The 13,370-nt window shown below is 42.6% G+C and overlaps 1 protein-coding gene across 2 annotated transcripts in view; it reads left to right on the top strand.

Annotated features, from left to right (window-relative positions):
• LOC133871727 (pumilio homolog 6, chloroplastic-like) overlaps positions 1–13,370 on the top strand; it is a 31,944-nt gene that overhangs the window by 12,562 nt on the left and 6,012 nt on the right. For both annotated transcript variants that reach the window (XR_009900864.1, XM_062309140.1), the window contains exons 6-7: positions 12,564–12,776; positions 12,876–12,986. Coding sequence is in view for 1 of the 2 variants with exons in the window: in XM_062309140.1 (XP_062165124.1) it covers positions 12,564–12,776; positions 12,876–12,986 (324 nt within the window). In the remaining variant the exon portion in view is untranslated. The remainder of the gene's footprint in view (positions 1–12,563; positions 12,777–12,875; positions 12,987–13,370) is intronic.

The raw sequence follows: 13,370 nt of genomic DNA, 5'->3' as shown, positions 1-13,370 counted from the left end.
TAAAGGCGATAGAGGATCACCTTGTCGCAACCCGCGAGAGCTAGTAAAGAAACCCGCCGGAGTTCCATTGACAAGGATGGAGAATCTCACCGTAGAGATACAAAAACGAATCCAAGCTCTCCATTTCTCCCCAAAGCCACAACGTTGTAATAAGTTTTTTTTTTGATAAGTAATAATCTGACTTTATTAAAAGCGTCAGGCGCCCCTTAGTACACCGGCAGTATACAAGACAACGCAATGCTTGAAAATAAAAAAACAGCCCTAAAAAAGAGAGAAGGAAACCCACCGAAACCAACCCACAAAATCCCATTCATACAAGGAAGATAAAACACCCCAACCCCATCCAAACCCTCAGAACCCAACACCCAATAACCCCAACCCCGACCCTCAACCTACCGAACCTGAGCCTTTCCTCTCCTACTCCAAGGACGCACACTCACACCGTCGTAGTTGATGGAGCTCTTCAAATTCTGCAGTTCCCTCCTTCCTTTGTTCTTCTGCCGCTTCCCCATAGTATCCCGATGAAAATCCTCCTCAATGTCATCCAACATAGCCAGGGCTGCATCTTCATACACCGCACCATCGGACTCCCACTCCAATAGCAGATCAGGAGGAATAAACCCCAGGGGGTGGGGAGAGTCACCTATTTCTCCCTGATCCCACACAACAATCTCCCCAGAATTACTAAACCCTACCGGCCACTTCTGAGATTGGATACAACCATTCGGAGTGGGATTCTCACCCTTGACATCTAACTTCGCTGTATCAACGTTCAAGGGGGGAGGATCTTTCGGGAGAAGGAACCCGCGCCGAAGACCCACACCCCCAATCGACTTCGGCAGAATCTGCTCCACAGCCCCGTCCAAAACCTGGGATGTACCCGAACACTGCGACTTCGGCGAGCCCAAGGCAATCACAGCCTCATCAATCAGAGATTTATCCATCTTACTCGTTTTAGCCTTCGATTTCCGCTGATACCTCATGATCGATTTTGTTTCGGACGGGTAAATGAGAGACCCACTGTCCGTCATCACAGGAAGAGACAATCGAATCCTCTCACCCAGAGCAACCGCACCCGAAGATGGGAATTCAAAACCTTTAGTACCCGCCTCCAGACCCCCAAGTGCATCCGGAGTTTCCCCCGTGGTATCACCCTCCCTCAAAGACGCGCCTACCTTGGACCCCCCACCGGTAGCCGAAGAGCCCAACCTCCTACCCAAGGCAGAAACATCCGCAAGCTTCCCTACCTGCCGACGGAGAGACGAAGTTTCTGGCGCACTAAGAGCAACGCCTACGTGGTCACGCCCAGCACCGACAGACGAATCACCAATCTCCCCAAGCTGAAGAACCTCTACGTCCGACCTCACCCCAGCTGACAAAAGCCTCTCAACGGAACTAGCCTCCGACTTCGACGCCTCCGGTGGGGAGGAAAGCAGAGCCAGATCTCGACGACCCGGATTCGCAGCCCTCACAACTGGCTTAGGCACCTTAGCCCCAGCCCGACTCCTGGACCCTATGAAAGCAGACCATCTCTTAAGCTTCCGGCCCGCAGCAAAACCCAACCTACTTTTGGGCCGAACTGAGGATATCAAGCCCAATCTATGAGAAGACCCACCAGCCCACCGCAAAACCTTGGACAGGCGCCCAAGGACCTTCACCATCTGCCTTAACACTCCAGACACGCACGCCGAACAGCAACTGAGACGCTCAACAGCATGGCGGTCCTTACCCGTGGGTTCAGTCGCTACCTTCTCCATGGCGTTGCAACCCACTTGAAGCGGCTTCTTCTCCAAATCGCACCAGCCCGACTTCCACACCTGAGATCTGCAACCCTCGACAGAGGCGGTATCTCCCGAGCGCACCACCTCCGCAAACGATGAAGATCCCACAACCTTTCCAACCCATCCCCCCACCTCCTTCCCCCTTGACTTCTCTTCCGGCGGGGAACCACCGATCCCGCACCCTACCGCAATACCCACCACTTCTAACACCTTGCGCAGCTCAGCGATGAACTTGAGCCAACCCCATCCACCTCGCCCCTCAGGAATGCGAAGGAACCCTCTCTGAACGTCCACCCCATAGACCGCTACCTCCATAAACCTTCCATTAATGTTACCTCCGGTACGGACTATCGTCACCTTCTCCCCCTCCCGAAACGATTTCACAGAATCAGTCTTACCAATTTCCCCCCTCAGCGCCTCCATAGTCGAACCCAGCCATTCGATACACTGGTAGTTCAGAAGTACCGCACCGGAATAAAATTCCCGCTTCTCCTCCACCCTTAGAACTGACTCCCCTTCAATAACCGAGAAGACAAACGCTTTTGCCTCCACCAGAAATCGTCTTTCCATCCCTCACAACCCTAAAGCGACGCGCCTCAGATCCCTATAAGAGATCGAAAATCCATTATATCTGAGAGCCACCTCCAGTGAGGCGATACGAACCCTTCTGTCGCAGCCAACGAACAGCAAGAGCTAGCGTGACGCGCCTGCACGCGCCGCCACTAGCACGGCAGAATAAATGAGCGGGATGGCAGTAGGAGAGAGAACGGAGAGAATTTCAAAATAAAGTAGGAGAGCAAACAAAAACACAACGTTGTAATAAGTAAAGTAAGAAGTCCCAATTCACATGATCATAGGCCTTTTCCAAATCCAACTTACACAACAACCCAGAATCCCCTGAACGGATTTGACTATCCACACATTCATTAGCAATAAGCACTGAATCCAAGATTTGTCGACCACCAATGAACGCATTTTGGGTGTTTGAAATAATCTTACCCAAAACTGATTTAAACCTGTTCGCAAGGACTTTGGAAATAATCTTGTAGATTTCCCCAATAAGACTGATAGGCCGAAAGTCCCTCACATCCACAGCATCATTCTTCTTTGGAATCAGAGAGACAAAAGTAGCATTGAAACTCTTTTCAAACTTGCCTCGAGAGTGAAAATCTGCAAAAACAGCCATAATGTCATGCTTTAAGATATCCCAACACTTTTGAAAAAAAGCCATAGAGAAAGCGTCGGGGCCCGGAGCCTTATCTCCATTGAAATCTCTGATGACATCCCACACCTCCTTCTCCTCAAACCCTCTCTCTAGCCAGCTACTCTCATCTTCATCAATTGAAAGAAAAGAAAGGCCCTCTACCCTTGGCCGCCAAGAACAATTCTCAACATACAAGTTTTTGTAAAATTGAACTATATGCTCCTGAATCTCCCTTGGATTTTTGGAGATTTCACCATCTATACATATAGAGTCCACTTGATTAAATTTGCGACGCGAGTTGGCCATCCTGTGAAAAAATTTTGTATTCTTGTCCCCCTCCTTCAACCACAAAGCTCTGGATTTCTGTCTCCATATTATTTCCTCAAAAAGAAGAGTTTTCTCCAGCTCTCTAGACATATCTATCTTGCGAACCTTCTCTTCCTCCTCTAGACCTCGGCCTTCATCAACTGAATCCAGCTCACGAATGCCCTCCAATAATTCTTTCTTCTTCTTCCCTACATCACCAAACACTTCAGCATTCCATTTCTTCAAGTCTGTCTTCAATGCCTTCAGTTTAAACGCCAAAATGTGACTTGGAGAACCCGAACACTCATAAGACAACCACCACTTTTTGATTGGCTCAACAAAACCCTCATAATTCAGCCACATGTTCTCAAATTTAAAATACCTTTTTCCTCCTCTTGGTGCCCCACAATCCAAAAACAAAGGGAAGTGATCGGACAGAAGTCTTGGAAGCCTCCTTTGGATTACTTCGGGATAGTGTTCCTCCCACTCCACAGAAATTAAGAATCTATCAATTCTAGACCATGTGTGGTTATTTGACCATGTAAATTGGCCATCTTGAAGAGGTAGATCCACCAAGTTCTGCATGAAGATGAAGTCTGAAAATTCTTCCATAGCAACTGAGAAACTGGCAATGCCCGACCTCTCACTCGGAAAGCGAACAACATTAAAATCTCCCCCAATACACCACGGCAACTCCCAACAACTCATCAATCCAGCTAACTCAACCCATAAATCCCTCCTATCCCTGTCATCATTTGGGCCATAAACCCCCCCAAAAGCCCAAGAAACATTATCACCAATGTTGCGGAAAGAACAAGCAACCGTATATCTACCTATACATACCTCCAATTTCTCCACCACTCTCCTATCCCACATAAGTAAGATCCCACCCGATGCTCCATTGGCTCCCAAATAACACCAATCAACCTGATTACACCCCCATAAACTCCGCACCACCTCCCTTGAGATTATTGCCATCTTAGTCTCCACCAAACAAACAATATCCGCCCTCCATTCTCTTAGAAGCCCTCTAATTTCTACTCTTTTTTTCATCTCATTAAGCCCTCTAACATTCCACGAAAGTAATTTAGGCATCATAACTGCATAAAGAACCCCTACCTTTAGTGCGATCTCTAGCCGATAGAACCCCTTTCTTCTCATAATTCAAGGACCAAGCCAACCTGTTTAGTTCTCTCTTCCCTTTTGTCCCTTGGTTCAACGGACACAAAGTCTTAGGACTGGCCGAGGATCTTCCTCCAGCAGCTTCTATCTCCTCAAACATAGCTAACATTCTGTCCTCAAATCCTTCGCAAGATAATCCGATAGCTTGATAACATCTCATAACTTTTTTCACCACCCATCTAGGTGATATCCTGTGCTTTTCTCCTCCTTTTGCTGCCAAAGGTGTGATTTCCAGCGGTGCACCACTCGTCCCCTCGTTAGAATTATTTTCTTCTAGTTCTAACAGGAGATTGCTTCTAACATCCTGTGTACCACTGTCCAGAAGAGCTTCTCCCTCATCTGTTACACCAGAAACTTCCCAAAGGCAGCTCTCCCCTTGATTTCCCACTAAAACAGGTTCACATATCACCATCTGCAAATTGTTAATGTCCATCATCTTTGTCACTGAGCTTGTACCCACAGCAGGAGCAACCATCTCATTACAAGTACAGTCTGTAACCAGGAGCTCCGGCAAGACTCCCGCAACCTGCTCCCCTACTTCAGAATTTTTGTTACCCTTCAAAGAGCCACCGTCCACCTGAGGAGCCACTGCTGCATCTTCTCCTTCTTCACCACACATCACGACCTCAGACATACTCAGCCGAAGGGAATTTTCTGGTTTCTCAGACCTCATGCTCTGACCCGCCACAGGGACTTGTCCCTGTTTTCTTGTCCAAACAGCCTTAGAAATTCCAGACTTCCGGCGTTGATAAACACGTTGAAAAACACGACTGGAATGATCTGAACCAGACCCACGAGCAGAGACGCCGGAATCCTTGTCTTTACGCACCTGATGTGCTGCGGAAGTTGACGCTCCAGCATGCATAGAAAACAAAGGGGTCGGAATGGGTCTTAGGCATGATCCAGCTTTAGCTTTAACAATAAACTTGGGCTTTTTGATGGGAAAACCCAGAGGGGCTTTACCTTTAGAAGTATGGGCCACATTAGAGGATTTGGAGATGGGCCGGGTATCCTTAGAACCCATAAAGGCCTGCTTGGTCTTAGGAGCAGCGTGAGAAGCAAACTGCTTCTGACTGAAATCCAGGTGTCCTTCGTCCAGCAAGAGAAGATCCGTTAGACAAAGACCAATCTCCTCGTGCAGAGCTGCCAACGACTCCCTTAGCCTACGGACACCTAGCCTATCACCATAGAAGTCCTTGCGTGATGCAGCGGAACACGTGTTGGCAGACCCAACAGCTTCTCTCCTTGGGAATGAGACCTGCGACTTTCCCGATGCGCGAGACACCGGAGTTGGTTTCTTCTTCAAGACCTTCGCCGGAAAAAATTCTCTGGTCAGGCTATCGTGAGCCGCCGTTGAAGGAGACATCGACGAAGTAGGGGCCGGAAACACCGGAGCCTTTGCATGAGCACGAAAATCCTTAACCGGATCCTGCACCTGATAAAGTTCCTTCTTCCCTGTTTCATTAGAACCTTCCAACCACCTTGGAATTCTAGCTAAAGGCTGGCTGGAAGGACCAAACGGTTCTTCATTCACTGGCAAAGCCGAAGTTAACACCTCTGCAAAACTCCTCCTTGTCTCCGCTTTAGTCCCAGCTAGTGGAACTTTCGGTGCACTAGTCTGCTTTGTGACCCTGGACTGATCCGCTTGAAGATGACTGATGGCTAGGCGGAGCTCCACCTCAAACCGCTCCCAACCCTCACCGTATCTCCCTTTCGGCACTAAAATGGAACCATTTTTCTTCCTGCCCTCATATTCTTCAATAAGCAGGAAAAAACCATGCCTATTAGAGCATTGTTGTCCAAGAATACGTGGGAAGCCAGCAACAGATTGATTCCAAAAGACTCTAGAATCTTGAACCGAAACTAACTCATCAAACGACTTGATCAGCTAGACTGCGTCATCTCTACGTAGAAGGATAGACCTCGTCACTCCTTTGCATTTCTCTCGTATCCGAATCCCAGTAAAGCCTCCCACCACCGACAAGTCGAAGTCCTTAGACTCAACAGACCATCGACTCACAGACCTCATCACCTTACTCTGCCATCAATTCTGGAGCAAATGAACATATGACCGGTTTGTCTACTTCCTTCTTTGATTATCATCCCGTTGATACAGCTCAAAGTGTCACCTTTGCTAATGGTTTCCTCCCTAGAGTTGTCGGTTCCGGCATTACACATTTGAGTTCTGATATTCAGTTATTGTCTATTTTACATGTTCCTAGTTTTCCTTTTAATTTGTTATCCATTAGGAGAATTACCAAAGCTCTTGTGTTGGGCCTTATTTATTAAAGGGGAGTGTGAGCCCACACGTGAGAGAGAGTGTTAAAGTATTAACTAAATGATTAAATTTTTATTTATATATAAAAAAAAATTACCAAAGCTCTTAATTGTTTTGTTAGTTTTTACCCTTCTTTCAGTTCTTTGTGCATTTCCCAGGATCTCGAGACAAGGATGATGATTGGTATGGGGCAGGAAGTTGGTGGTTTATATTAGAGCAGTGCTAGATATTATAATTCTATCCAACATTCATCCAATAAGGCTAATGTGGCTCTCCCAATTAACTCTTGATTTTTTTTATTTTTTATTTTTTTATTTTTAAAAAAAATCCAATGGTTGATTTGAAGTGCCATGTCAACATTTTTGGCTGTTCATAATGGTGTAATTCAGTGGAATGTTCTCTTTATGCGACAAATCCAGGATTGGGAGATGGATATGGTCCTTTCTTTCTTCGATCGACTATACTCCATTTCGGCTCGACGTGGAGAGGGTGACAAGTTAGTGTGGAATCCCTCTAAAAAAGGTTTATTTGAGGTGAGATTCTTCTATGAAGAGCTTATTAGGAAAGATGGCCCATCTTTTCCATCTTTTCCTTGGAAGAATATTTGGCGTGTTAAGGCTCCAACAATGGTGGCTTTCTTCGTATGGTTAGCGGCTTTGGGTAAAATATTGACGCATGATAACTTGCGTAAGAGGAATGTTATAGTGATTGAGTGATGTTGTTTATGTAAGAAGAGTGGGGAGTCTGTTGATCACTTGTTGCTTCACTGTGAAGTCGCTTGGGATCTTTGGAGCTACATACTTATTTTATTTGGGGTAATGTGGGTTATGCCACGAACGGTGTTGGAGTTGTTGAAAAGTTGGGGGGCGGCTATTGGGTGTGGTCATGCTAAAGAGGCTTGGTGGTTAGCTCCTTTGTGCTTGTTGTGGTGTATTTGGAGGGAGCGGAATGCGCGGCTGTTTGAAGATGTAGAGACATCTATGGTGGAGCTACGGAAGCGGTTGCTCAATACGTTATATATTTGGATAGCACCCCATCATAGTTTGAGTGTTGCTACTTATGTAGACTTTTTAAATTTATTCTCTGTTCGTCCCTTTTAGGGGTTCTCTTGTATACTTCCCGTGTATAAGGGTTGCGCCCCACTGCGTGTTTTTTTTTTTACAAATTGCATTTACTTATCAAAAAAAAAAAAAACAAATACAGTATCTAACATTACTCTTTATATTATCTGGATCTTGCACCTATCTCTCCCTCTCATGCTCTGCAGTCATCAGTCTATGCACTTTAGTGGCATTGTCGTCTTGGTCACCCTTAAGTGTCAAATCCCTAGTCTTCATCATTAGTTGTCCACGCATTGTGAAGCTTGCCAGCTTAGTAAGCATCATTGTGTCTCTTTTCCATCAAGAGTTGTTCTTAGGGTGTCGAGTCCTTTTGAGTTAGTTCATTATGATTATGGAAACTGATTAATGTGGCGTCCAACAAATTTCGCTATTTTGTGACATTTGTGGATCATTTTTCTTGTATGCCATGGGTTAGTTTTAATGAAAAATTGTTCTTACTTATTTTCTATATTTGAAGTTTTTGTTATGCCATTAGGACTCAATTTGCTCAAAGCGTTTTGATAATGTCAAAGAATATACATCTAGTTCTTTTGCATCCTATTTGTTTGACAAAGGCATTATCCATCGGACCTCGTGCATTCACACTCCACAATAAAAAAATGGTGTGGTTGAATGCAAGAATCGTCATTTATTGGATGTTACAAGTGCTCTCTTATTTCATATGCATGTCCCGAAACAATTTTGGAGTGATGACATTTTCACTGCTTGTTATCTTATTAATCGAATGCCTACATCAGTCTTAGATGATGCATCTCCTCATTCTTTCTTGTTTTCTTCATTCCCATTCTCCTTGCCTTTGCAGGCTTTTGGCTGTGTTTGCTATGTTCATAAGTTTGGTCGATAAGCTTGATCCTTGTTCTCCTAAATGTGTCTTCCTTGGTTACTCCACAACCCAAAAGGGATATTGTTGCTATAGTCCTATTCTTCAACGCTACTTCACTAACGCCGATGTCACATTTGTTGAGTTTGTTTCCTATTTTCCTTCTGCTACTTCTTTGGTTGACTCTACCCTTGAGCCTGATGTCGTGTCTATTCTGCTACCAGTTCCACCTCTATTTGAGTCTGCCTCTCCTTCTCCTCTAGTCTTGTTGCCTCCATGCTCACTTGCTCCACTCCAGGTTTATATGCGTCAGCATCGCCTATCAGCCACTGCATCCCCACAATCATCCTTCACGTTTGTAGATTTGGTGTCCTCACCTGGATCCGACCCCTTGCTCATTGCCTTACGAAAAGGTAAACATTCCTCCGCTACCACTATCTTCCGGTTGTATCTACTAGTTCTTTGTCTCCTTCACTTTCTTGCTTTATTTTCCCTCTCGCTTGTGTTTCTATTCCAAAGATAGTGCAAGATGCATTATTTGACTTTGGTTAGAGGCAAGCTATGGGGTTGGAAATGAAGGCCTTGCATCAAAATGGGATGTGAGAGCTTGTTCCATTATTGCATGGTAAAAAGACTGTTGGTTGCAAATGGGTATACACATTACATGGTTAAATTTAATCTTGACGTTTTAGTTGAAAGATTGAAAGCTTGTTTGGTTGCTAAGGGTTATACACGTATGGCATTGATTACGATGAGGCATTTTCTGTAGTTTCCAAAATTTATTCTTTTTGTGTACTTATTTCTTTGGCTGCTAATCTTGATTTGTTTCAATTGGATGTCAAAAATGTTTTTCTGTTTTACATAGAAATTTACATGAGAAGTTTATATGGAACAACCAATTGGGTTTGTTGCTCAGGGGGAGTATCAAGGTCGTGTCTTTAAGTTAAAAAAGGCTTTGTATGGTCTTAAGCAATCACTGAGGTCATGGTTTGGAAAATTCTTTGAGGCAGTGTTGGAGTTTGGTCTTCAGAGATGTCATAAAGATCATTCAATGTTTCACTTGCATACTAGTGTAGGTTATATTTTCCTTGTGGTATATGTAGATGATATTGTGATTAATGGTGATGATTCAGGAGGCATTGCTTGATTGAAACTATTTTTGTAGCAGAGGTTTTGTATAAAAGATTTGGGAAAACTTAGATATTTTTTTGGGATTGAAGTTTCTAGATCTCAAATAGGTATCAATTTATCTTATAAACCAATCACAAGAATACCAGTTACAGTACCTATTATCCAAAGAGGAATCCTTCCAGTAGTATCGGCCATTTGTCCCGCGTCCCTCCACATTTCATCAAGTGGTCAGGTTCTATTTTGCTTGAAAAATAGAATATTACTTCGCTACCTTTCTCTGAGCTCTACTGGGCTAGCTTTCTCGCTCAACTTTCTTACTTGTGCAAGAGGTAGTTATATAGTGCCACCCAGGTTTGGAACCCATCCTCGGCTCCATCGTAGTAGCAAAGGAGTTTAATTGATTTCATTTTTCCCTTCCTATATAAAGCCATTAAAGCGACTTCCCGTCTTTCTTGATGCTGAATTCCCTACTACTTATTTAGCTCTTAGCTAGGGCGATACTCCCAACAAGGCTAGAAGTGAAGTCTCGGTTAGTATAATATAATACATTGAAGAGATTTGTTAGAAGATATGGGTTTTTTGGGTGCTCGTCCTTTTGACATTCCAATGGATCCTAATCAGAAATTACTAAAGGATGAAGGGGAATTATTTGAAGATCCTGGTAGCTATCGTCATCTAGTTGGAAAGTTGAATTATCTAATTATTACTAGGCCAAACATCTCACATGTAGTTTGTTAGTTGGAGTGGGATGAAAAGTGACGTGTCTCACATTAGAAAGATGTGATAAGTGTGAGTAATTAATATAGTATAGTTGAGCCCAAATCCATAGGCTTAAGTGTTTGGGTTGAGTGGTGTCTCAACATGCTATATATTGGGCTTATTAAAAGACTCTTCAATGTATCAATCTCCTTAACAAGTGATATTAGAGTTGATGATGGTGTACGGTATGATAGAGTGGCGCAGGTACGGACAAAGGTCCCTAGAGTAGGGACAAAGGTGCGAGCATGGATGATGGTCCTTGGAGTGAGGGGCAAATGTTCATTGTCATTTTATTCGAGATAAGATACTCAGTGGAGATATGTATACACCATTTGTGAATTCTAGAGACCAATTAGCTGATATGTTCACAAAAATCCTTGTGTCGAAAGAGGTTAGAGTTTATTTGTTCCAAGCTGTGCTTATAAGATATATATGCTATAGCTTGAGGGGGAGTGTTATAATTAGGGTTAAAAGAATATGTTGGTGACATGAATTTGTTACAAGGGCATTTTGGTCTTTGTATTGAATTATATATATATATATATATATATATATATATAAAGGTCCACCTGTGACTTTGGAGTTCCCGACGTTTTCAGCTTGAGCATGAATCTCATGATTTTTCCTATATATATATATGCATTATGAGGTGAGAGAGGCTACGTAGAAAACATGCCTCCTCTTCCTCTATTTTCTTCCCATGCAAACCCTACAACAATGTTATTTAGTTGATATGTGCCATACTCACAATGACTACCTCTATTTTTTTCCCCTTATTTTTTGAATTAGAGTTGATCAAAATAAAAGTTTTCAGATTTTAGTAAGTGGAGGCTGTCATTCTGACCTTCTAAATAATGTGGAGTTTACAAATAGATGATATGTCAAGGACAGGGATCCTGGACTTCATATTTGTGTTCGTTTTCTTAAAATTTCATTTTTGTTTTTTGTAAGCATCCCTCTTTTGCTACTGTAGAGATGGGGATCACTTCCAGCTGTGATGCCTTAACAATCCATATGCATCTATCCCTTACTCATCAAAAAAAAAAAAAAAAAAAACAATCCATATGCATCTAGCCTTCATTTTACAATGTTACAGAAAGGTTATGGAGTCACTTTTCTTGACATTAGGAGATTCAAGGGGAATTGCAATACCTACATACAAGAATGCCTGTCCATATATAATCTCTAGTTTGCATGCATGCATTTGCATATGATATTAATGGATTACTTTTTTATGGTAAGTAAATGCATTTCATTAAAAAGCACAAAGACGCAATTCAAGTACACATGAAGTATACAAGAGAAATGCTTAACCAGAAGGAGAGAAAAGATTAAAAAAAGAAAAAAGAAAAAAAAAATCACTGCTTGTTGAAGCTCAGCTGTATTACAGTTTCTCCGTTGATATTAAATATTAAAAGTTTAATTTTTGGAATTTATTCTTGAAATTCTGTGGCTCTGGGGATCCCTTCTACTACTGGTGATGCCCCTGTTTATTTTGCTGAAAGTTTCGTTCCATTCTGCTAAGCTTTTATTTCTGTGTTTGTAACTGCATTAATAATAATAATAATAATAAAAAAAAAACTGCATTAATATATATGTATCATATATGTATCATGTATGTATCTTTTGTAAATATTTTTCTGTTATTTGGAATTCCCTTCTCCTTTCGTTGGTGGCAAAACTTCAGTGTCACACATATCGGAATGTAATCATGTGGATGTTCTCAACATTCTTGCCATACAATTTTACCTAATACCTAATATTTAAGAAACATGCCAACTTTGTGTATATCCTCAAAAAGAAAGAAAAAAGAAAAAAAGGGATAAGTTTATACACTCCAGGTTAATTTAGATATATTGGTTCCACATGTAAGCAATGAGCTGAGTCTACAAGATGTCATTGCCATCCTGCCAGTATCTTGACTTCTTTTCCTCCTTTCAATGTTAAAGAAGATACTGACTTTGATTCTATGCTGTTGCAGGCACTTGAGGTTATTGAGCTTGAACAAAAAGCACAGCTTGTTCGAGAGCTGGATGGACATGTTATGAGATGTGTACGTGATCAAAATGGGAATCATGTAATACAAAAGTGCATTGAGAGTGTTCCAACAGAGAAAATTGAGTTTATCATATCTGCTTTTCGTGGTCAAGTTGCGACGCTTTCTATGCATCCTTATGGTTGTCGTGTCATACAGGTAATGTTAAACTTGAGTGGTGGAAGCAGTTCCTCTTGCCGTACTTCCTCTGGTTGTCTGCATAACACTAAGAAGCTGTTCCGTGATGGTTTTTTGTAGAGAGTTCTAGAGCATTGTACAGATGAGCTGCAATGTCAGTTTATAGTGGATGAAATATTGGAGTCTGTTTGTGCTCTTGCTCAGGACCAGTACGGAAACTATGTCACCCAGGTTAGTTTTTTGTTTGGGCTACGGCACTTTTAAAGTTTCTCCTCTGTCGCTCCTCACCTCTCCGTCTCTCTCCTTTTGTCAAGTAAACTGCTTTGTATGCATAGTGGAGATTAAGTCTAGTTCTTGGAGGCGATGTTGTACTCATGCAGTTAGCATAGTGTTCATCTGCCATAGAGTGAAATGTGGATGGAACTTGTCCTCAAAAGAAAAGAATGAGCATGAAAATTAAATGTCGTGTACAGTTTTAGGTTGCTTTTAAAGATTATGAGCTCTTGGTCTTTTAGAAAAACTTACTCGGTTGATTTAATCCTTTTCAGGTGGGAAACCCTTTGAGTAGAAATACTATGGAAAATTCTTGGTCATTCAACATCACCAAAAAAAAAA

Source organism: Alnus glutinosa, chromosome 6, assembly GCF_958979055.1.
Source record: "Alnus glutinosa chromosome 6, dhAlnGlut1.1, whole genome shotgun sequence".
In the NCBI taxonomy this organism is placed as follows: domain Eukaryota; kingdom Viridiplantae; phylum Streptophyta; class Magnoliopsida; order Fagales; family Betulaceae; genus Alnus; species Alnus glutinosa.
The sequence above is the reverse complement of the archived record's forward strand: the minus strand, read 5'-3'. Positions and strand labels throughout refer to the sequence as shown.